This window comes from Cherax quadricarinatus, chromosome 11, assembly GCF_038502225.1.
Source record: "Cherax quadricarinatus isolate ZL_2023a chromosome 11, ASM3850222v1, whole genome shotgun sequence".
Classification (NCBI taxonomy): Eukaryota; Metazoa; Arthropoda; class Malacostraca; order Decapoda; family Parastacidae; genus Cherax; species Cherax quadricarinatus.
Window position 1 is genome coordinate 47,350,387 of NC_091302.1, and position 24,204 is coordinate 47,374,590.

General features: G+C 40.1%; 1 protein-coding gene across 2 annotated transcripts; it reads left to right on the top strand.

Annotated features, from left to right (window-relative positions):
* Positions 1-5,262: 5,262 nt before the first annotated feature.
* Positions 5,263-23,949, top strand: LOC128687614 (elongation factor 1-beta-like). 2 transcript variants are annotated; one of them, XM_070084090.1, is made up of 2 exons: positions 5,263-10,464; positions 22,845-23,949. In XM_070084090.1, exon 2 carries the CDS (start codon positions 22,849-22,851, stop codon positions 23,581-23,583), a length of 735 nt encoding a protein of 244 aa, XP_069940191.1. In that variant the 5' UTR covers positions 5,263-10,464; positions 22,845-22,848; the 3' UTR covers positions 23,584-23,949. The 2 variants fall into 2 exon arrangements, with proteins under 2 accessions (XP_069940191.1, XP_053631139.2); XM_053775164.2 differs by having other exon boundaries at positions 5,263-10,442.
* Positions 23,950-24,204: the final 255 nt, after the last annotated feature.

The following is a 24,204-nucleotide window of genomic DNA, read 5'->3' on the forward strand; positions in this document are numbered from 1 at the left end:
CAATGGAAACTGCTAGAAACCCTGAATACTAATAATCTAGGTAGGTTACTGTTGAAACTTCTGATTATCTCCTGTACTGCACAATTGAAATTGTTCAAGTTAATCACACAATGCACAAGATCAGGCACTGTGTTGGATGTAGAGCAGTCACACATTCACTTCACTCTGATAAATTTAAATGATGCACATTGTGTATTTAATAACTTTAAAATCAGAACTATGATTTGGTATGTAAATGCTAGACATAAACTGGAAGATACTAATATACCTTGCCTTCTTAGATATGTGCTGTATGTCATTCAATGCTTTGGTTGTGCAAATTTGCATGTCAGTATTGTAATTAGTACTTGATCCTTGTGCCTTGCTATGGCATGAAAGAATTTTGTTAGTGACAAATGAGGTTCCAACTTCCATGGCTGTATGACCCCTATGGGTTTAGTGCTTATGATGAAAATTAAAAAAGCCAACTTGCACAATGCAGCTTTGATTACCTTGAAGATTTGCAAATAAAAATTCTTCCCTTCCAAGTATGGTTGGATTTTAAAAGTAATATTTTGATGGATATCGCCTTCCTAAACGGTTGAGAACCTACCTTTGTCTTTTTTATTTTGTGGCCCTAAACTGGACTGTCACTCAGGATAAGCATTGTAAGATATCTTACAATGTGTATTGCTGAGAGTGAAGACTGGTGGATCCTGATGGTTATAAACTTAGCAGAATTGCAAACTACAGTAAACCTTGAATTCAGTGGACATTAATTTAAAACAGGAAATGTGGTTTATTCAAATGGTGGATAAAGATAGTTTATGAGAGTAATAACTACAATTGTGGAAAAATCTTGATACCATAGTCTCCATTACTGGCCACCCATGCCCTCATTAGTTTATTAAATCAAAGGTTTGCTGTACTTATTTGCAGAACTGAATGTTTTGTGACCCAGAACACTTGTTAAACTTTTAATTTTGTAATGGGTACGATATACCAAAAAATTTGTTTAGTTGCTTTCCTAAGAGTTTATTTTTTATCTGATTTGTAAGGCCATAATATACTAATAGATGGTTCTGGGAATACTTGCCCAGCTCCAGGCTGGGCCTAACGCTTGATTATATGTTCAGTGAGGCTGTTTTTAGGCTTGCTGTTCAAGTCAAGTGCAAGTATGTATAGTTTTGTAGCTGGGTTACCCAGAAATCCTTCAAATTTCCTCTTCAATATGTGTATTTGAAATTTCCTTTGCATTAAGAAAAAAAATGTGTGGGATTTAGTGCTAGCAAAAAATAAGTTAAGATGATCCAGGTTAGTTGCTATTGTAGAGATATAAAGCACTAATTTGGTAGTGTGTGCTGATGTGATGGGTAAACGTGACTTAGCCTCAAATTTGTTGCCAGTTGCCATATATGCCTTGGCTCAGTCGTGAGTGTCATACCTAAAACAAAAAATGTAGGGCTGGGTGGGTCCATGCAATGCATCATGAATAATAACGACTTGGCAGCCCACTTGTTTACATAGGTACCACTGCATCTATGTAAAAGTGGGCTTTTTTTTTTCATTTAAGCATACGTGCATAACGTCTTTATTACACTGGTCTTGGGGCACACATAATGGGCACAAAAAATGCATTACAGCATATGTACATTTTTAACCCAGGATAATCTGATTAAGCCAGACAATATGAATTCCATGTATAGAGAAGAATCACACAATTGTAATAAAAGATTACTTTGAACATTGTCTTAAAAGACAAAAAGAAACTACTAAAAAGACTAATAGAAACTGCATTTTTGCCAATTTTAACACTCCATGAAAAGGTAAGTTATTAATTTCATTGTTTCTTATTCTTAGAAAAATGTGCTGGTTTCAATCTACAAGGGAACGAATGCTAAACAGTACTTTTATTGAGACAGTTTGCATGTGTGATGTGACAGGAAATGGCCAGCTTTTGTTGCCACTAATTACAGGAGGGCCCTCTTTGTATGGCTCTTAGGTTCCTGACCCTGCACAATAAGTGAAAACCACCAGCGGGTGGAAAAAGAGCAGTTTTTCATTATCAAATGTGTTTAAAATGTCTGATAGCGTGTTTATGCGATCATATATTAAGTGCTCAATACAGCTAGGCATAAAAAATGATAAAGTAACTACACAGTACATACAGTATCTTAAAATACAGCACCAGTCATTCTTCCGATATGCAACCGTTGTGCGAAAACATGGCAGAGCAGTAAAAGGACCAAACAACGAATATGCAAGGCCCTTCTGTATGTAGAAAAGGGTAGCAGCATACTGCTGATATATTCACTTTTTGCTAAAAAGCAAATTAGTCCATGTAGCTCAAATCAATACAAAATGCACATGTATGTATGTATATGTACATGCACGCAGTTAGATGTGAGTAGTAGGGAAAGAGCTTAGGGTGTGGCAGTGTGGGATCAGGGAGCACTGTCTTGTGTACTATAAATTGGAAAGTTTTTTATAATAAGCGTAGGGATAAGGTTTTTGCTAAGTTGAAAGCTCGGATTTTGCTGAATTGTATTTTATGTGCAGATTAGGGGAGATTCCAGGTATCTAATGTGTGTTTTGCCTCTATCCTTGATTACTAGCCTGGAGTCTTACTAGGAGTGTAGTCTTGTACACATGTATACGACAGGTATTGCTTGTATTCTGCACTTGTACCAGAAATAGTTCACTGGTGATTTACATGTGTGCACAAGGCACATCTGGCCTTCTGCAATGTTCCCTGTCTATTCCTTGCTTGTTTCTGCCTTCTTGTGCTTCACTTGCACTTGCATAAATATGTATGTTGCTCATTTTGTACTTGCTTAGCTTGTTATAGGCCATATGTTTTATAAAAAGTTCTCTTCTACCTTTGTTGAGTTTAACCAACAATTGCATAACTTAAGGTGTAGGCACATTGCTAAATCACTCCCAAACCTTTAGTTGATGTTCAAATACTACAGGTGTTCAGAGGGATTGAGTGAGCATTTCGCTTCATGGTGGATTGAATCCATGGCAAGCCAGTCAGAAAACTAGTCACTGCATGTGAGCCTAATAAGATTCATCCAATGAAGTACATTTCTATACAGGCAAGTTCCACTTATGGCACTTTGCTAATATGGACATTTCAAATTATGACCAAAATTTTTTTTATACGGCTCCCTAATTAGCTATTACAGCATCCATGCCACACTGTTTACATCCTCCATGAGCTCCATATCTCAAGTCTGGAAACATTGCAAAATTTCCTGTTTTAAAGTTACTGCATATTTTGTATGTCAAACTTAATTCGTTCCAGATGTCTGTTTCACAACCAAAGCAATTTTTCCCATAAAGAATAACGTGAGTAAATAGAATTAATCCGTTCCAGACCCCAAATGATAATTTATTAAAAATGTACTAAATACTGCATAAAACTAAAAATTAATACTAAAAGAAACTAACTGAAATACTGTACAATAAATTTAACTGCCTCTTACCTGTCAGAGGAGAGCTAATGGCATACTGGAAGCAGGAGAGGATATATTATTGCTTGGAAGGAGAGTTGAGCAACTCTCCTGGCATTTTCTCTTCTGTCTTTCTTCACTACTTGCACCTTGTTCTGGCTCACTGGTTCTTTGTCTCGTTAAAAACCTGTCAAGTGACATTTGTTTTAAGGGACAACATATTCTGGGTCCTCGTGTTCTTTTATCTTCCGATTTCGTAATTTTTTTTTTATTAACACATGGCAGTTTCCCACCAATGCAGGGTGGCCCAGAAAAACTTTCATCATTCACTCCATCATTGTCTTGCCCGAGGCAAGATCCAGGTTCTGCAGTCGCCAGAGCTCCATATAATGCCAATTATGAATTTGGGTGTGTGTGTTTTGCTTCTTTCTTATTTTTCTTATGTCTAATACCATTTTGGAATAAATGTGATAGGTAGACAAAATTTATTGTCAGTAATTGTTGAATTATGCAACATATTATAGTGCCGTGAAGCACTCAACCATCAGTCATGACCACTCGACAATTACCGAGATGCTCTGATACTCTCTCACCCTCTCTCTTATAGTTCCTTTCACCTTGTAACAATGCAAAATGATGAATTTAATGCATACAGAGGTACCTCGGGATACGAACAGCTCAAAACGTGAATAATTATGTAAGTGTATTTATCTAAGTGCTTTTGTAAGTGTATTTTGGGGGTCCTGAAACTGATTAATCTAATTTACATTATTCCTTATGGGAACAGATTCGTTCAGTATCAGCACTCGAACAGCCTTCTGGAACGAAATAAGTTTGTATCCCGAGGTACCACTGTATATTGTAAGTCATAATACAAAAAATAATTTTAAAAAATCTGAAATATCACTTCACGTTCAGACGCATTACATGCATTCATCATCACAAGAAATATTGAAATAACTATAATTCGTTGTAAAAACATCATATAAACGTGAGACTTAACACCAAAATGTTGCCAGATTTAATTATTTTTCTGTAAACTTGACTCATTTTTTCAAAATTTTCCGCATTTTTTTCTGTGTACCCCAGACAAAAATGATGGCTTGTCTTGCAATAAAAAAAACTGCACCAAGACTGCAAAACAAAAAAAAAGTTCAAAAGATGCACACAAAAGCTCAAGAGAAGTTGACAGCAAGCAAGTTAGTGGCTATACTGACTGAGAATCACGTTGTTGACTCTGCCTGGTGATCACATGATCCAAACATTGTTGGTCAACAACCAAAAGCATGTATGAAAACCAGGACTTTTTTTTTTTTCTCCAATTCCTTGTTCGAAAACCAATTTGTTCGACAAGTGCGTTTCAACAGCAGAGGTGTCACAGTACTTTGATAATTATACTTGTGTACCTGTACCTAATAAACTTGCACACAGTGCTGGTGTGCAGGTACACATTAAAATCACTAAGTCTCTCTCACTAATGTTAAAAATGTCATAAGTACATAATAATCGCTCTGGGGCACTTGTAATGTTGTATATTATGTTAATATGGATATTTTCATTAATCCATCTATGAATATTAGATGGATTATTGAAAATATCCATATTAGTGTAATATACAAAATTAAAAGTGCCCCAGAGCAATTATATGCTTATTGCATCTTCAAAATTATACAAGAAATATACTACATATATAAATATGCATATCACCAAACTGGCATAAATATGACATGTGGTAGCTGGGTTGCTTGTAGGAGTGACAGAAAGAATTCTGTTTTCTTTAGTCCGACACCAAAGAAGCTGTCTAGTACAGTATTACCGGGGGGGGGGGGGGGGGGGCTGTAGAAAAATATTCCTTTTGTATGTCTTCACTTGTAGCGTCATTTGCTCTAAAAATGGCGTGTTGCACGAGCATGGGAGTGTTGCTGCTATTTATTCTACTGTACTAACATGAAGACAACTTGTACACAATGTAAGCCGTTTGTATTGAGGAAAAACCTTCACAAGGTTGGTTGATCAGGCTGATCCACCAGGAGGCCTGGTCACAGACCGGGCCGCGGGGGCGTTGACCCCCGGAACTCTCTCCAGGTAAACTCCAGGTAAAGCATTGCATAATTCAAAATGAATGTGTATGAATAAAGTGGACAGGTCTTGATACGCATTCGTCTGATCGCCCTCGGTTTGTTTACATTCTCTGCGTGTGTGTAGTTATTTTGTTGACGATAATAGTGATAAAAAGGAGTTGTAAGCCTCTTACTTTAAATGCCAAGTTAGAAAAGATTAAACACAGTGAACAAAGTATGTTGATGGCTATAAGCATAGTAATAATAATAATGGCTCTGGGGAGCTTTAAATGTTGTTACGGACATTTCATTAATCCATCTGCGACTTTTTTTTTTTTTTTTTTTTTTCAATAATAAATACACTACACACAAAATACAGTGGAACCTCAGTTTTTGTATGCCCTAGTTTGTATGTAAAACTATAGTTTTTTTTTTTTTTTTTTCAACAAGTCGGCCGTCTCCCACCGAGGCAGGGTGACCCCAAAAAAAGAAAGAAAATCCCCAAAAAGAAAATACTTTCATCATCATTCAACACTTTCACCACATGCACACATTATCACTGCTTTTGCAGAGGTGCTCAGAATACAACAGTTTAGAAGCATATACATATAAAGATACACAACATATCCCTCCAAACTGCCAATATCTATAGTTATTGTCTATAAAATGTATTTTTTGTTAATATTTTTGGGTGTCTGGAATGGATTAATTTGATTTACATTATTTCTTATGGGAAATATTAACAAAAAATACATTTTATAGACAATAACTATAGTTTTACATACAAACTAGGGCATATGAAAACATAATTGTGAGGTGTGGTAGCTGGATGGGCTACTATACCTGACTTTCTACAATAAATACAGTGGTACCTTGAGTTACAAACTTAATTCTTTTCCATAAGGAATAATTGTTCAAGTTGTGAGCTGTTTGTAACTTGAGGTACAACTGTACTACTAAAAAAAAAAACCATACCACGGGTGGGGATAGAAACCGCAATCAGAGAGTCGTAAAACTCCAGACTGATGCACTAGCCACTGGAGTTTTATGACTGATTGCAGGTTCTATCCCCACCCGTGGTATGGTTTGTTTGCAATCTTGTCATTATGATTTAGTGAGTCATATAGTACTAGATAAGATAAGATTTCGTTCGGATTTTTGACCCCGGAGGGTTAGCCACCCAGGATAACCCAAGAAAGTCAGTGTGTCATCGAGGATTGTAACTTATTTCCATTGGGGTCCTTAATCTTGTCCCCCAGGATGCGACCCACACCAGTCGACTAACACCCAGGTACCTATTTGCTGCTAGGTGAACAGGACAACAGGTGTAAGGAAACGTGTTGAAATGTTTCCACCCGCCGGGAATCGAACCCGGGCCCTCCGTGTGTGAAGCGGGAGCTTTAGCCATCGGGCCACTAGCCTCTAGCCTCTCGCCCTACATTAAGACTACAGTGGTCCCTTGTTTTTCGTAGTTAATCCGTTCCTGGAGTTGCTACTATTATCGAAATCTACGATTTGCGAATCAACTTTCCCCATAAGAAATAATGTAAATACAATTAATCCGTTCCTGACACCCGGAAGTATAAAAACAAAAAAATTTTTTACATGAAATATACATGTAGTACATAAACAATACAATGGGAAATGATGAATGAAACATTAACAACATAACACTTACCTTTATTGGAGATTCTGCAGCGCTGTATAGTCCTTGTGGCTTAGCGCTTCTTTTTTGATTATATATATATAATATTGGAGATTCTTCTTAGTGTATGGGAGACTGGAGGAGGAGAGAGATTGGATTGTTTACAGTTTGGAAGGGAAATCCCCTTCCAGCAACACCTCGGGTACCAATTGCTTTTCTGGGGTTGCTTCTTTGTTTCTTAATGCCACTAGGACCACCTTGAGAGTCACTGGAGTCCTGTCTTGCAAAATAACTGTGGAGAGAGCTCTGTTTCTGGCGTCTCTTTAACACTTCCCTAAAATGGCCCAAGACTTTGTCACTGTACATGTTGCCAACATGGCTTGCAACAACCTTGTCAGGGTGATGTTTCTCCATAAAGCTTTCCATCTTACCCCACATAGCAAAAAAATCTCTAATTTCTGAAGAAGGCACCTTCTTCCATCACTCTTCCTCCTCCTCTGCAGCAAGATTCTGAGCTGCAATCTGTTGCTGTTCCTGCTGAAGCTCTTGCAGCTCCTCAGTGGTGAGCTCTTCGTTGTGGTCTTCCACCAACTCTTCCACATCCTCCAAACTCTCATCCAACCCCATGGAACCCCCCAGTGCCACAATTGATTTAACAGCAGACATAGGCTCATCAGGGTCGGTCCCAAACCCTTCAAAATCCCTCTTGTCGACACAATCTGGCCACAATTTTCTCCAAGCAGAGTTCAAAGTCCTGGTAGTCACTCCCTCCCAAGCCATACCTATAAAGGTTATGCAGTGGAGGATGCTGAAGTGTTCTCTCCAAAATTCCCTTAGGGTCAAGTGAGTGCGTGTGGTCACAGTCAAGCACCTGTGAAACATTGCTTTGGTGTAGAGTTTTTTAAAGTTTGCAATGACCTGCTGGTCCATGGGCTGGAGGAGAGGAGTGGTATTCGGGGGCAAGAACTTTACTGTGATGAACCCAAACTCCTCGAAAATTAGGTCATCCAAGTTTGGAGGATGAGCAGGCGCATTGTCCATTACTAGCAGGCACTTGAGATCCAAGTTCTTTTCCAGGAGGTAATTCTTCGCACTAGGGCCAAACACTTCATTGAACCACTGAACGAAAATTTCCCTTGTGACCCTTGCCTTACTATTAGATTTCCAAAACACACACAATTTACTCTTCATAACATTGTTTTTCCTGAACACATTGGGATTTTCAGAATGGTACACTAGTAATGGCTTCACTTTGAAATCCCCACTAGCATTAGCACAGAACATGAGCGTCAGCCTGTCTTTCATAGGCTTGTGTCCTGGCATTGCCTTTTCCTCCTGTGTAATGAAGGTCCTCTTTGGCATTTTCTTCCAAAAGAGGCCTGTTTTGTCACAATTGAACACTTGTTCAGGTTTCAGTCCTTCAGCCTCTATGTACTCCTTGAATTCACGCACATATTTTTCAGCCGCCTTGTGGTCCGAGCCGGCAGCCTCACCATTCCTTACCACACTGTGTATGCCAGTATGGTTCTTAAATCTCTCAAACCAACCTTTGCTGGCCTTAAATTCACTCACATCACTATTTGCAGGCAATTTCTTTACCAGATCGTTGTGCAACTGCCTAGCCTTTTCACAAATAATCAAAGTCATAAGAGTATCTCCTGCTAATTGTTTCTCATTTATCCACACCAATAATAACTTCTCAACCTCTTCGAGTACTGGTGACCTCATTTTTGTCAGCATAGTTACCCCCTTTGCAACAACAGCATCCTTGATTTCCTTTTTCTTGGTCACTATGGAACATATGGTTGTGTAGGGTTTCTTATACATCCTGGCCAGTTCGGCCACACTTGTGCCACTTCATATTGTTCAATGATATTTTTCTTAAATTCAATCGTATTTCTCACCTTTACTACAGGCTTGGCACTAGGAGCTTTCTTTGGAGCCATGGTAGCTTATATAGTACGTACTTGCAAGCACTAAAATGAGTGGAATATTATGAAATATTTCGTAGGAGCACATGAGGGGACCTTCACTCATTGGTAAACAATGCCAGACTGGCTGGGTAGGGAGGCTGCTCCGGCTCACACTGTGCGTACGCGTCCCGGACGAACTACTATTCGCGAATCAACCTATGATTAGCGAGCCCATGTTTATACGAAAATATCCCTATGATTTCCGAAATCTATGATTCCCGAGAACTACGAAAAGCGAGGGACCACTGTACAAATATTTTAATGTAAGTATTGAGTGTGCTGGATGTGCATTTTACTTTGTTTTTCATGCCTAGTTCTATTGCTAACTTAATCTATGATAGTGTAAACATGTTAAGAGGCATTTAATTAAAATTAAAAAAAAAAAAAAAAAAAAAAAAAAAAGATTTGCTTTATGGCTATTTCTGTTTTACGGTGGTAGCCTAGAACTTAACCTGCCATATAAGCGGTGCCCTCCTGTACACCATAGGAAGGTTAGCATGCTTTAACTTGTCCCATCAGAATCGTTAGTGATTTGATAAATCATAATTATGGGCTTGCAAACTCTGCAAGGAGGGCTTTAGCCCCCTGTTCAAGGAGTTGTTTACAATTGTGTCACTACTAAATCATTCATAATGGCTTTGATGGGATTTGAGCTAGAGCATGCTACAGCCATGCTGGTGTGAGATTCACCTGTAAAAATTAAACTTGCATTGCAATCAGTTGAACCCATACTAATTTTCCTATGGTGTATAGTGTTATTCACTACCTAGTTGCATCAGTCTCATCACACTGGTATGGTTCAGTGAATGCCGTAGTAGTCTGCTAGTTTTGTCACTGACTTACTGTGGGTTCAAGCCATCTGTGCAGTGAGGTGTTTACAATAGTGTCATCATGATTTACCAAGTCATTAAGTGAACATATTCCTGTTCTGAAACATTAAATTGTTTGCAATGGTTTGTACTTTTAAAATTAAGTGATATGCACTATTACATTTTAATTATGACAGTACTGCAGTACATACTGAATGACCCATAGACAGCTTTATGTGAACACAATACTTAAACACTATAGGTTTCTCTCTTATCCAGAAGTTAACCTTGATGTTAACATTAGATTTTATGAATGCACTCAAAGGAATGGCAGAAGGTAGACCCAAGGAAAGAGAGTACATTGAATTAAATGTAACAATTGATGATTTAGCCGTTACAATAAAGTTTCAGGCTCTATCGGTTGATGTTGCTGAGCAGCCTTATTCATGAAGATTGCATGCTTCTTAGCCCTTCATAGTGCAGTTAAGTCTCCAGCCAAGTCGTCAAGAAAACGTAATGTGGTCAGTATTAAAATAAAGAAGGGTAAGAATACTACAATATGCAGTAGAGGGTATGTAGTTTTAGCTTCTCTTGGTTCTTTATATATACGTATAGTTATTAACACTAGTTACCCATTGATTATTGATTTTGGGGAAGAATCAATTCTCATGAAAATATATTTTAGGTACATTTATCAATATCTACAGCTGCCATACAAATATAAATTGCATCTTATTTGCACAAATGGAGGTAGACATTACATAATAGGATTTTGTGCAGAAAATGTTCCCAAAGTAAATTGCTACATTTTTTATGATTCCAGATACAAAAAATTATCCAATTTCACTAGGAAAAAAAATATTGCACAGCTATTTACTATGCCCTGTCAATATTATCCAACAGCCTGTTTATCAATATTGTTGGGAAGGGGGTAGGGGAGGAAGGCATGACTATAGAAGATTTGGGATGGGTGATATCAGTACTCTGTATCCATAAGAGAAGCTGTTTTCTGCAGTCATTGTACTGAAAATGGGGTCATAATGGATGGGAGTGTTCTGGCTTGTTGCAAACCATCCATGAAGGAACATGTACTACTAGTTTTGAATTGGCAGGACTGCTGTTTATTTCTTCATATACAGTGGACCCCCGGTTAACGATATTTTTTCACTCCAGAAGTATGTTCAGGTGCCAGTACTGACCGAATTTGTTCCCATAAGAAATATTGTGAAGTAGATTAGTCCATTTCAGACCCCGAAACATACACTTACAAACGCACTTACATAAATACACTTACATAATTGGTCGCATTCGGAGGTAATCGTTATGCGGGGGTCCACTGTACTACTAGCAAGATGTACCTGACTGATAAATTTTAAACGTTTTACATGCAGCATACCCTGCTTTTCTGTTTGTCTTTATTCTTAGCCATGTAATTTCCTTCTCAGTGTGAGGCTTGATCTGTGACTGCCAGAGAAGTGATTTAAGATAATGTGGTAAATAATTGAAAATTGTTAAGTATTTTTATTCAGTATGCCTGAGGTTAGGCTAGGTATGTAGAGGAAATATTTTCCAGTAAATTATGGTTTAGTACTTCTTTTTGATTATAATAATAATAATCCAGTAAATTATATTAAAGATAAAAGCACTAAACCTGTAGGGGTCATAAGTGCCTGGGAATGGGAGGTACTGTAAATAGACTTGATTATAGGAAAGGGAGAGTAGCTCAGATTCCTTTGATCCAAAGCCTTTCATTATAAGAACACCCTTTAAAGGCAATTTTGTAGTAAATATTCCAAAGATTTGCTTTGTCTATTTAGCTTTACAGAGATCTAACTTTAGCATTTGGAGACATTTAACTGCAAAATAAGATCATCTCCAGGGTCTTTGGGTCTAAAACATACATAGGTCTAGATACCTGCTTTCATGGGAGACCTGATAGCTTCTGATTTAGATCATTGGATCACAAATGAACTATAGTCATGGTTGACAGGCTTGATACTAGTTCACTCTTTTTAAGACATTTTGCCAACTTAAATATGTATTAGGTATTTTTAAGCTGGACATTAGGAAGCTGGGTACTAAAAATTGTTCGAAGGGCTGAGGAGGGGTTATTAAGGTGGTTTGGACATTTACATAGGATGGAGCAAAATAGGATGACTTGGATATCCAACAGGCATGTGCAAGTGTTAATAGAAGCAAATGGACGCAAATGGGTTTTCTGACTTGACGTGCTGGAGTGTGAGCTAGGTAACATGAAGAGATTCAGGGAAACCAGTTAGCTGCAGGTGGCAAGTGCCTGCAGGCTGAACAAGTAGGGACATTGCAGTTTGGAGGGGAAGTTTAGCTTTAATGTCAGCCCATCTATGGCTGACACCAATGGTACCCTACCTTGGTAGGAGACTGTAGGTGTGTTAAAAAAGTGAATTACTTTAAAGAGAACCAGATCTTGGATAAGCAAAGACATTAATATTGTACTCAGGAAAGGTTTGTTGGTGTTGGTGGGCTCTTGATCCAAGGAATGGGACATGGTCTCCCATTCCTTGGATCAAAATTGATTGCCTTCCATTCCCAGACTCTATGACCCCTATGGGTTTAGTACTTTCCCCTCAGTATACTATATATGAATTGTATTTGATTCAAAAGCGTCAAATCTTCAAGGGGTGCCTTGATGCCCATGAAGGACTCTTGTTGCAAAGAATTGAGAGTTATCCTTCCTTTCCTTGGCTCAAATGTTTGAGTATAGTTCCCCCCTCCCCCTTTCATTTAAATAAGCAAATTAAATTAAACAGTACAGATTAAAAAAACATACAGCATAAATAAAACTGCATTTGGCCCCATCTCTGATGAGCATGTGACTTTACGTATGCTCATCTTCAATTCCTTGACATTCTTCTATCATGCCATTTAATGTCAATTCTGACTGCTTAGTAAAAAAAAAAACTTGCCACACTGGCTGCCCCATTTCACCTTGTACTTTCCCCCTCATACTTCTGTTATGGCATCAATACCCTTCTGCCATGCATGTTGAATGCTAATGACCATATACTTTTATTTCTCGTGATATCTAGGTTATAAAAAATGGTTTAATATTCCAGTTTTGGAGAAAAAATTTTTACCTGTTGCCTACCACTACAATTTGTCATTTTACTCAGCATTTCCCTACTTTATACAGTATTTCTTTGAGAGAAATAGATGTGTACATTCCACTATAAAAGTTTGTTTACAAAATTTAATCTCATTACATCATAATCTACTATTTTCTTTGTTCCCATTATGTGAAGGGCAAACTACTGAATAAATTACTTGACATTATTTTAACACCATTTCACACTAAGATGGGGTGACCCAAATTAATGGTCAAGATTGAAGTGGTGCAAACACTGATCCATCAGTCTGATTTGTCAAGGGAAAAAAATGTACATTATAAAAAGATATTGAAGGATATACATTTTTTATTATGAAACTTGGAGAGGTTGACAAAAAAAAAAATTGTGTTAAAGTCTGTAATTCATTTCTTAGCTTTCATTTTAATGTATATTACAAACCCCTTTATGTAAGCAGCAATATTCTTTCAAAAGCTTTGTGTATTACAAAGTCTGAAGAGCACTACTATACAAGTTTAGACTACCTGACAATGGAAAGAAAGTGCTCATTTGCACAAGGATGTAGTATAAACTTGTGCAAAACTTTTAGTGCTTGAAGTGATTCATATGTATACTGAAGATGTTTGAAAATGATTAGGTGGAAATTCACAAATATAGATCTGTATGGTCACTTAGTACCTGAGCAAATAGGTAATCAGGTTTAATCTAAGGATAGAGTAGCCCCAATTCCTTGGATAAGAGATCTTTGCTGACACCCAGGTACCTATGATTTGAGGGGGAGGGGGATGGAAAGGTGGAAAAAAGGTAAACTCTGTAACATGGCAATTACAAATATCACTTCCGACCATCCTAGTTAATTGTCATCACATCTGAGCAGGTAAATAGACCAGGAGGCAGGTTGGGAGGTGGGAGAGGAAAATAGTGCTTGTAGTAAAAATAGCAGTAGTATTAGTAATGGTGGTACTAGTACTGAAAGAATTAGTAATAATAATAGTACAAGACAGTAGGATGTTTTTATAAAGTCTGCTCCTCTTCAAGGGGGGCTCCTTGGCGTGGTGAAGAGGCTCTTGGTCTGAGGAATTAGACCTGTCGGTCTCCTTCTTCAGACCAAACCTAATTACCCCCCAATCCCCGCTTCCCTATCCCATCCTCCCCTTTTTCCTTTCCTCCTCCTCCTCCTCCCCACCCCTCCCTTTTGCCCTTCCTCTTTTTGGCCTTTGGGATTTTTCCCACAGGCACACTAGTTCATAGGTAGGGGGAAGGGTACCGGGGTCCATCCCATTCCGTTGAGGTTCTTGGCGGTGGCGTAGTTTGCCATGGGATCTGGATCGCCTGGGGATATCCCGATCCCTCTCCGGTATCCCGGAGGGTGGCTTTGGGTGTCTTTCGGGTGACGGGTGTATCTCTGGAAGCCACCTTTTGGATTCCGGGGGTGGTGGCCGAAGGAGGTATGCTTGTGGCGGATATCTGGCCGCCCTCTCTTGTCCACCGAGGTAGCTCGGCAGATGTGAGGTTGCTATCCCGGATTGCTGGTTGACTGGCATGAAGGGTAGGGTATGGCACGGGTTCCATGCTGCATCTGCGCTACTTGCCGTGCTGAAGTCCTCTTGGGCGTGGAGGGAGATTTCTGGCCCTTTCATTCCTCCTAGGAACTATCCCTCCCTGGTCCCCCCTTTTTTTATTCTTTTTTATTTTTATTTTATTTTCTTCTTTCCTTTTTTTTCTTAAAAACAAAAAGAAAGAATTAACCTAACCATGGAGTCCCAAATCCATGACCCCGCTACCCCCGGGCCCCTTATTGTTACCGCACCCTGTTCTGACCTCGCCTCGTCTTTTGGCCACTCTTTGGACACTCCTAAGGTCCCTGTACCTCTTGCTGGTGCTGTTTCCTCACCCGCTTCAGGTACCGGGGCTTCCACTGACTCCTTCGATTTGTCTGACCTCTGCACTCCTTTGACTATGCTTCCGGCTTCTCCCTCTACGGTGTGGTGATTTTCGGATCGCCAGCCCATCCCACATCGGACCGACTTTGGTCCCACTTCTAAATGTCAACGACAATCTCCTGATGATGTTACTTCGTTACCTTTCCATTCTACTCGGAAAAGACCGACACATCATGCACTCCCTCTCCACACTTAGTTTCGGATCACACAGTGGACTAAATTCTTTACATTAAGACCGACTTCTTCTACTGCTTATCTTTCCGACCATAGTATTGGCAAAGCGCTCCTACGCCACGTTGGTAGAGATATTTCCTTTCATGCTCTTAAGAGTGGTACGCGCATCATCACAGTCCAGAATTCTACCCAAGCTCATGATCTTTCTCTTCTTTCACATATCGATACTATTCCTATCACTATGGAAAAACATCATTCCCTCAATTCTTGTAGTGGTACTGTTATTCTGCCCCATACCATAGTCCAACAGAATTTCCAGACATGTGGCACTGACATTCTCGAACAGCTGGAACTCCAAGATCTCCCAATTCTCAAGGTAGACACTTATGTTGTTCTTGCCTGCGGGCGAAGACGATACCCTTGCAATGTGGCTCGTTTAACTTTTGACAGCCGTGAACTCCCATCCTCTGTTTATGTAGCAGGACATTGGTTACAAGTGCGGAAGGTGATCCCTACACCGCAACAGTGTAGGAATTGCTGGCGTTTTGGCCACCCAGGAAAATATTGCAGATCTATAGCCCAATGCCCAGTCTGTGGTGCCGAAGACCATTCTAATACGTCTTGCAGTCGAAATCCCTCTTGCCTTAATTGTCATAAGGCTCACCCTTCGTACTCTCGCCATTGCCAGGTCTACTTAAATTAGAGGGAAATTCGTTGCCTCAAAGAGGCAGAAGGTCTTCCTTATGCTATGGCGGTTTCTCATCTACGCCTTCAAGGGAGACTGCCCCGTGTTTCTTATTCTCGTGTTTCAAAGCGTCCCCCACTTCTAGGGTCCCATCTTCTGCAGCCTCCTCTGTGGTTGCCAGTCCCATAGTCACTCCTGTATCTAATTCTTTTGCTGTCCTGGGCTCAGACGTCCCTACGACACCTCCTCCCAATCGTCGCTCTACTTCTCAGAAGTCCAAAAAATCTCCTTTAACCCCTCCTTCCCTTCATCCACCTCCACACTTTACCTTCCTGGTCTCTGTACCTGGGTCTTCCCCTTTCACTGGCTCTGTTACAAGTGTGGAGGTTCATCCTCCTCCTTGTACTGTGCCTTCCTCCCCTGTCCCCTCCCAAGTTTCTTCCTCTTCTGCCACCTCCCAGGTTTCTGCCTCTTCTGTCCCCTCCCACACTTCTCCAGTTCCCTCCACCCTTTCGCCCCGCCCCCCTACCTTGGTACAGTCCATTACAGCTCCTCCTCCTTCCATCTCCAATATTGTCTCTCATACGACGTCTCTGAACTCCGAAACACTTGAAGCAATCTCTGAATATATTGCAGAGACCAAACCATCAATGGACACTGATCCACCCTCTGTTCCTTCTCTTTCCTCTCCTCCATCTGCGCAACTCCTTTCTTCACAACTCACCGTTCCTTCGCTACTTAAACGTTTTCCTTTGCCACCGCATGTGGACTTTTCTAACCCCTCTAGTCCGTAGGTACCCTTACCTGTGGATTTCAGGTATCTTTATCATTGCCAATCATGGCCTATTTACAGTGGAATACTCGCGGCCTCAGGGGTAATCGGGATGAGCTTCAGATGTTGCTCTCCCAATTTTCCCCTGTTGGTGTTTGCTTACAGGAATCAAAATTACACTCTGCCGTTATCTATCCCATCTCAGGCTATAATTTATTGTATTCTTCAGATCCTTTTCCTGATGGGACCATTAATGAAAGTGCCCTTCTTCTACGCACTGATATTCCGTACCATCAGCTATTTGTTCGTACTTCGCTGCATTACACAGCAGCCCGTATCCACTTGCCTAGGTGGTATACATTCTGTTCTTTGTATCTCCTTCTCGGGCATTATCTATCCCAGATATTGCCTTTCTTGTTTCGTCATTACCGCCACCACTTCTGTTACTTGGCGATTTTAATGCCCATCATTTCCTCTGGGGGAGTCTCACTGTGATTCCCGTGGCATTCATTTAGAGGCTTTTCTTGCTACCCACCCCCTTCATGTTTTAAATACAGGTACACCCATTTTGATCCTCGGAGTCATACTCTTTCTTGCATCGATCTCTCAGTCTGCTCTTCCTTCGCCTCATTAGACTTCACCTGGTCTGTTCTCCCGGATTTACATGACAGCAATCATTTCCCAATCATTCTTACTTCCCTTTCATATTCACCACCTCTTCGTAACCCACGCTGGCAATTTGATTAGGCGAATTGGAACCTTTACTCACAACTAACTGTTTTTAGTGAGGTTCCTTCTTCGTCCTCCATCGATGAGCTTTTACACCTCTTACCGTCCTCCGTTTTAACCGCAGCTTCTCATTCTATACCCCAAACTTTGGGCAGACATTCTCAGAAATGCTTGCCTTGGTGGTCTACTGCTTGTGCTCGTGCAGTACATTTGAAACGTGCTGTGTGGGGCAGGTACCGGTACAATAGAACCACAGAGAGACTTCTTGATTTTAAGCAGAAGCGTGCGATCTCTCGCTGTTTCATCCATGACGCTAAACGCACTTGCTGGTGAGATTATGTCTCTACCATCACATCTGCTTCCTCTATGAGTGCAGTCTGGAAAAAAGTACAAAAACTGAATGGTAAATATTCTGACCCGGCTCCTGTTCTGCGGGTTGCCGGTGTTGATATAGCAAACCCACTGGATGTTGCCAATGAAATTGGCAATCATCTGGTCCGTATTTCTAAGGGGCTCCATTTATGCCCCTCGTTTCTTTCCTCAAAGTCTGCTAGAGAGTTAGCACCCTTGGACTTTTCTTCTCAGAGAAGAACAGTATAATGTGCCTTTTACACTTTAGGAACTGGAGGCAACACACTCAGCTTTCCGATCGTCGGCAGCTGGGCCCGACGACATTCATATTCATATGCTACAACATTTACATCAGTCAGCCCTTGCAGTCCTATTATGCCTTTTCAATCTTATTTGGTCACAGGGAGTTCTTCCACAGCTGTGGAAATCTGCCATTGTTCTCCCTTTCTGCAAACCGGGTACTACGGGACATGAAGCCTCCCACTATCGTCCCATTGCTCTTACCAGTGCAGTTTGCAAAGTGATGGAACGCCTGGTAAATAGACGTTTAGTATGGTATTTAGAGACACAACAGTCTCTCCACTCGTCAATATGGCTTTCGTAAGGGCCGTTCTACCATAGACCCCTTACTATGCTTGGATACTTATGTTCGTAATGCCTTTGTGAATAACCACTCAGTTATTGCCATATTTTTTTGACCTTGAGAAGGCATATGACACAACTTGGAGGTATAATATTTTGGCCCAAGCCCACTCCTTAGGCCTTCCAGGCAATCTACCATCCTTCCTTAAGAACTTTTTAACTGACAGACATTTCCGTGTTCGGGTTAATAATGTGCTCTCTCCGGACTTTATCCAAGCTGAAGGTGTCCCCCAGGGATGTGTTCTGAGCACAACACTTTTTCTCCTTGCTATAAATGATTTGGCCTCTAGTCTTCCATCCAATATTTGGTCATCACTCTATGTTGATGACTTCGCTATTGCATGTGCAGGCGCTGACTGTCACCTCATTACGGTTTCTCTTCAACGTGCGGTCGACCGTTTACCAATTGGGCCACCACACATGGGTTTAAATTTTCCAGTACCAAAACTCACCAAATTACTTTCACTAGACGCTCTGTCATCTCCGATGATCCTTTGTACCTCTATGGCTCCCGTATCCCTGAACGTGATACAGTCAGGTTTCTAGGCCTCCTCTTTGACCGTAGGTTATCCTGGAAACCTCGCATAACCTCTCTGAAGGCAACTTGTCACAGCCGGCTGAACCTTCTTAAAACCCTTGCTCATCTTTCATGGGGAGCCGATCGTCGCACTCTCCTTTGCCTACATTCCGCCCTCATTTTATCGAAACTTGACTATGGTGACCAGATCTATTCAGCGGCCTCTCCTGCTACTCTCTCTAGCCTTAACCCCATTCATCACCAAGGATTACGTTTATGCCTTGGTGCTTTTCGCTCTTCCCCTGTTGAGAGCCTCTATGCAGAAGCGAACGTTCCATCCTTATCCGATCGCCGTGATGCCCATTGCCTTCGCTACTATGTACGCTCTCATCTCTGCAATCCTTCCATTTATAGAATGGTCACCGATATTAGTAGACATTCTTTATTTGTTCGCCACCCCTGTTTGCTCCTTCCCTTCTCCCTTCGCCTACATTCGCTCTTGTCTTATTTTCAATTACCACCTTTCTATGTTCATGTTGCATCTCACTTTTCCCTACCCCCCTGGGAAGTTCCAGCTGTTTGAGTCTGTTCTTTCTCACTCCCTTGCTCGAAAGCCCAACTGTCTATGGTAGCTTCCCGCTCTCTTTTTCTTGTCCACTTCCACTCTCATTCTCATGCCATTGCAGTGTACACAGATGGGTCTAAGTCTTCTGACGGTGTAGGATTCGCAGCAGTGTTTCCGGACAGCGTCATATGAGGGCACTTACTATCTTCGGCTAGTATCTTTACTGCTGAATTGTATGCCATTCTTGCAGCACTTATCCGTATTACATCTATGCCTGTGTCATCATTTGTGGTTGTCTCAGACTCCCTTAGTGCTCTACAGGCTATACAGAAATTTGATACACCTCACCCCTTAGTCCTCCGTATCCAACTTTGGCTACGCCGCATCTCTTCCAGGCATAAAGATATTGTTTTTTGTTGGGTCCCTGGTCATGTTGACGTACAGGGCAATGAACAGGTAGACACTGCTGCGCGGTCAGCAGTACATGACCTACCAGTTTCATATAGAGGTGTTCCATTTACGGACTATTTTGCTGCAATAGCTACCCACCTTCACACCCGTTGGCAACAACGTTGGTCTACTCTGCTCGGTAACAAACTTCAATCTATTAAACCGAGTATAGGTTACTGGCCGTCTTCTTGTCATCAGTGTCGAGGTTGGGAGACTACTCTCTCCCGTCTTTGCATTGGCCATACTCGTCTTACTCATGGTTATCTCATGGAGAGGTGCCCTGCTCCTCTCTGTGAGAATTGTCAGGTTCCATTATCGGTTAGCCACATTCTATTAGACTGCCCACTTTATCAATGAGCACGCAGAATATACCTCCATCGTCTTCGCTCCGCTGCTCTCTCTTTACCTTCCCTTCTTGCTGATGGACCCACCTTTCATCCAGACTATCTCATTGACTTTTTGACAACAACTGACTTACTTCGCAAACTCTGATGATACCTTCAGCCCTTTGTACCTCAATCTCTTGCTGCCCTCTACCCCCGCACTATCCCCTGCCCCGCTGTTTTCTGTAACCTACTGATCATCCCTCCCCCCTTCTGCCGCCCAATACCCTCGCTTCCTTCCCTACCCTGCAGCACTGTATAGCCCTTGTGGCTTAGTGCTTTTTTTATTATAATAATAATTAGACTCGGCTAGCATTTTTACATCTGAATTGTATGCAATTCTTGTAGCAGTTATCTGTATTGCATCTATGCCTGTGTCACCATTTGTAATAGTCTAGGACTTCTTTAGTGCTTTGCAAGCTATTAAAAAATTTGATTCACCTCATCCCCTGGTTCTTCATATACACCTTTGGTTATGCCACATTTCTAGCAAAAACAAATATTTTTTCTGTTGGGTCTCTGGTCATGTTGATATTCAGGGCAATAAACAAGCAGACACTGCTGTGAAGTCAGCAGTACATGACCTCCCAGTTTCATATAGAGGTGTTCCATTCACAGACTATTTTGCTGTAATCTGACCACCTTTGCAACCGTTGGCAACAATGTTGGTCTGATATGACATGTAACAAATTACAGTCTATCAAACCAAGTTTAGGTTTCTGGCCATTTTCTTGTCATCGATGTTGAGGTTGGGGGACTATGCTCTCCTGTCTTCACATTGGGCACACTCAGCTTACTCATGGATATCTCATGGAGAGGCGCCCTTTTCCACTCTGTTAGAATTGTCAAGCTCCAATTTTGGTTGGCCATATTCTACTGGACTGTTCAGTCTATCAACGACCACAAAGAATTTACCTCCGATGTTGTCAACACTCTGATGCCCTTACTTTATCTTCCTTCCTTGCCGACGGACCTGCCTTTGACTTTGACTCCCAGTCACGGTCCCTTTATATTTCTACTTCTGTTCTCTCCACCCTAGCTGCTCCTTGATCCAGCAAAACCCTCTGCTCTGCGGTGCTGTATGACCCTAGTAGGTTTAGCACTTTGTTTTGATTACAATAATAATAATAATTTAAACTTCCAGTTTTATCTAAAATCCTAATTTTGTTAACTGCTTAATCTTATGCTAAATTGACTGAATTACCAAACTCCTTTGAAAACTGTTCTCTGCTTTCCTTAAATTTCCAGTTTTGAAAATTTTAACATCCTCCATCCTTTAGATATCAAACTGCTTCTCATCAAACTATTTTCCTTCATAATAATCTTGTTCATATTTCTCCTATTACTGATGCTTTTAGTGTCGACTCTTTTCTGTTCTCTTAATACTTCAGTGAAACTAGTTGATCTCTATCAAGACTTGAAGAGCCACAGTGTTAACCTTGCCAACACTAACATTGCTCTTTTTTGTCATTCTTGAGGGACAGCCATCCTATTAGATGGTCCTTTCTGCTTTCACAGTAGCAGTCATGTTGAATCGACCCTTATGCACAACATTCCTAGTCCCAGCTTTGTTTCTGTAGATGCTAACCTTTCTCATTATACAATATTGTCAAATGCTCTTAGCTTCAGAATATTTGTGATGACCTAACCTCTGACTCCTCTCCTTTGCCTTTCCTTTCTTCTAACTCAGCTTCTGTTCTTTTTCTTTCCTAGCAGAGGCCAGTAGGCATACTGCAGTGCTTATCTGCCCCTTGGGGACAGTGTTATTATCTAGTTATTTAGACCACTATTACATTGTTATAATTTACGCTCATTACTGTTATCACCAGTCCTGCCCAGCGTGGACCAGTAGGTCTCCAGCAGTGTTTGTTTTGTTTTTGCACTACTACTATTACTAATACGTAATTTCACTACTATCTATTTCTACCGCTAACTAGCACTACTACTAGCATTACTACCACTACTGTTGCTGCTGCTATTTCTTCTGTTACAACCACTACCACACCTCTCCTTTCTTCCCACTCCTGACATTTCTTCTGGTCTTCTCTTTTTCTAGTTTAGCTGTACCTTAACAATGGTCCATGATGGACTGAAATGTGAATTGTCTGTGAATTGTTCCAGTAACAGTATTGCAATTTCTGAAGAGTATTTATAATCTAAAATGCAACACAAAATGTGAGAGAAATCTTAAATTTCAAAAAGGAATTTTTCAATCCATCCTCCTTGGCCAAAGGCTAGCTAACACCTTCATTTGAGGGATGCCTAATAATTGTTACCGGTGCAACCTGTTATTGAGTGGATTCTCATTAATGTGCTTGCAGTGGAATATCCTATCAAGGCTGTTAATTTTTGTTAATTGACTTTTTTTTTTTCTTTTATTTTAGGTTTCCTATTATTTTCACGAAGAAGCGCCAAAAGCAATCTTTAATTCTTGCTACTTTCATTACTTGTCAGTTTCTGACCCTGAAAGTTGACATCTGAAATTAACTAGCTAATTCCTTGGCAAATGCTAAAATTAAAAAAAAAAAAAATGGAGAAGCAGACAAAATTGTGCTACATTAGTACAGGTATATTTACAGTGCCATTGTTGATTGTAAAAATTTTTCAGATTAATGGAGTTTTTTGGTGACGTGACTACAGCATGTGGACTAGAGATTTTGAATGACTTCCTGCAAGATCGTAGTTACATCCGTGGCTTCACCCCTTCACAAATAGATGCTGAAGTGTTTTCTTCTTTGGTTAAGGCCCCTGAGGATAACTTTTCTCATGCTCTTAGGTGGTACAACCACATACGATCCTTGAATATTGAGCTCAAGTTAACATTAGGAGAAAGTCTTGCAGCAACATCTGATTTCTTACAAAATGCTAAACTGCATGATGTTAAAGTTGTAAATGAAAGTGATACATTCCTAAAAGAGAGAGAGATGGCAGAAGAGATGAGTGATGGATCACAAATGGATAATGATGATGAATTTGATTTGTTTGGTTCTGATGATGATGATGATGATGAAGTGGCAAAACTTCGTGATGAACGATTGAAGGCTTATGCTGAGAAAAAGTCAAAGAAGCCTGGACCTATTGCTAAATCTTCTATAATGCTAGATGTGAAACCATGGGATGATGAGACAGACATGATAACAATGGAGGAACTTGTGCGCTCAATTAGGATGGATGGTCTTCAATGGGGTGCCAGTAAACTGGCTCCTCTAGCATTTGGCATTAACAAATTATCAATTTTGTGCACTGTTGAAGATGAAAAAGTCTCTGTTGATGATCTTATTGAAAGGATATGTGACTTTGAGGATACAGTACAGTCTGTTGACATTGCTGCTTTCAACAAAATCTAAAATCATTGAAATATTTCGGAATACTCTGGTGCTGTGCTCTTTCCAATCTGTATGCACTTTTGAAGTTATGGAAAAGCTAAACTTGACCCATGAGATCTTATATTCCTGACATAACTAGTTATGTCAAAATAATGGATAAATATAAAACTAATTTCAGAAAAACTAAACTAATTATGAATTCAACTGGCAAAAAATAAAACATGACACACTCCCAATATTTCCTACTTATACATATTTGTTTTTTACATTAGCCCTTTATTTATAGTTTAGTATTTTGTATAATGAATTAATTTTTTTCTGATTTATTAAAAATGTTTCAATTAAAGATTAATATTATTTATTTTAATAATAAATTCTTAAAATTTTTTTAAACCTTTATAAAGCCTTTACACTTTCAAAATGTTACCCCCACATTTAAATACATTTGAACACTTATAACCGGCAGAAAAAAATTGCATGGATGGAAATTGCTCTGGATTATGCATGGTCAGTTACTGTATTTCTGGCACTTCCTCATAAATATTATTAACACGACAATATTGAGCGCTTATTGGTATGTGCAAATCTGTTTCCTACTAATTAAAAAGTATCTTCATATTTACATGTAACCTTCAGAGGTAC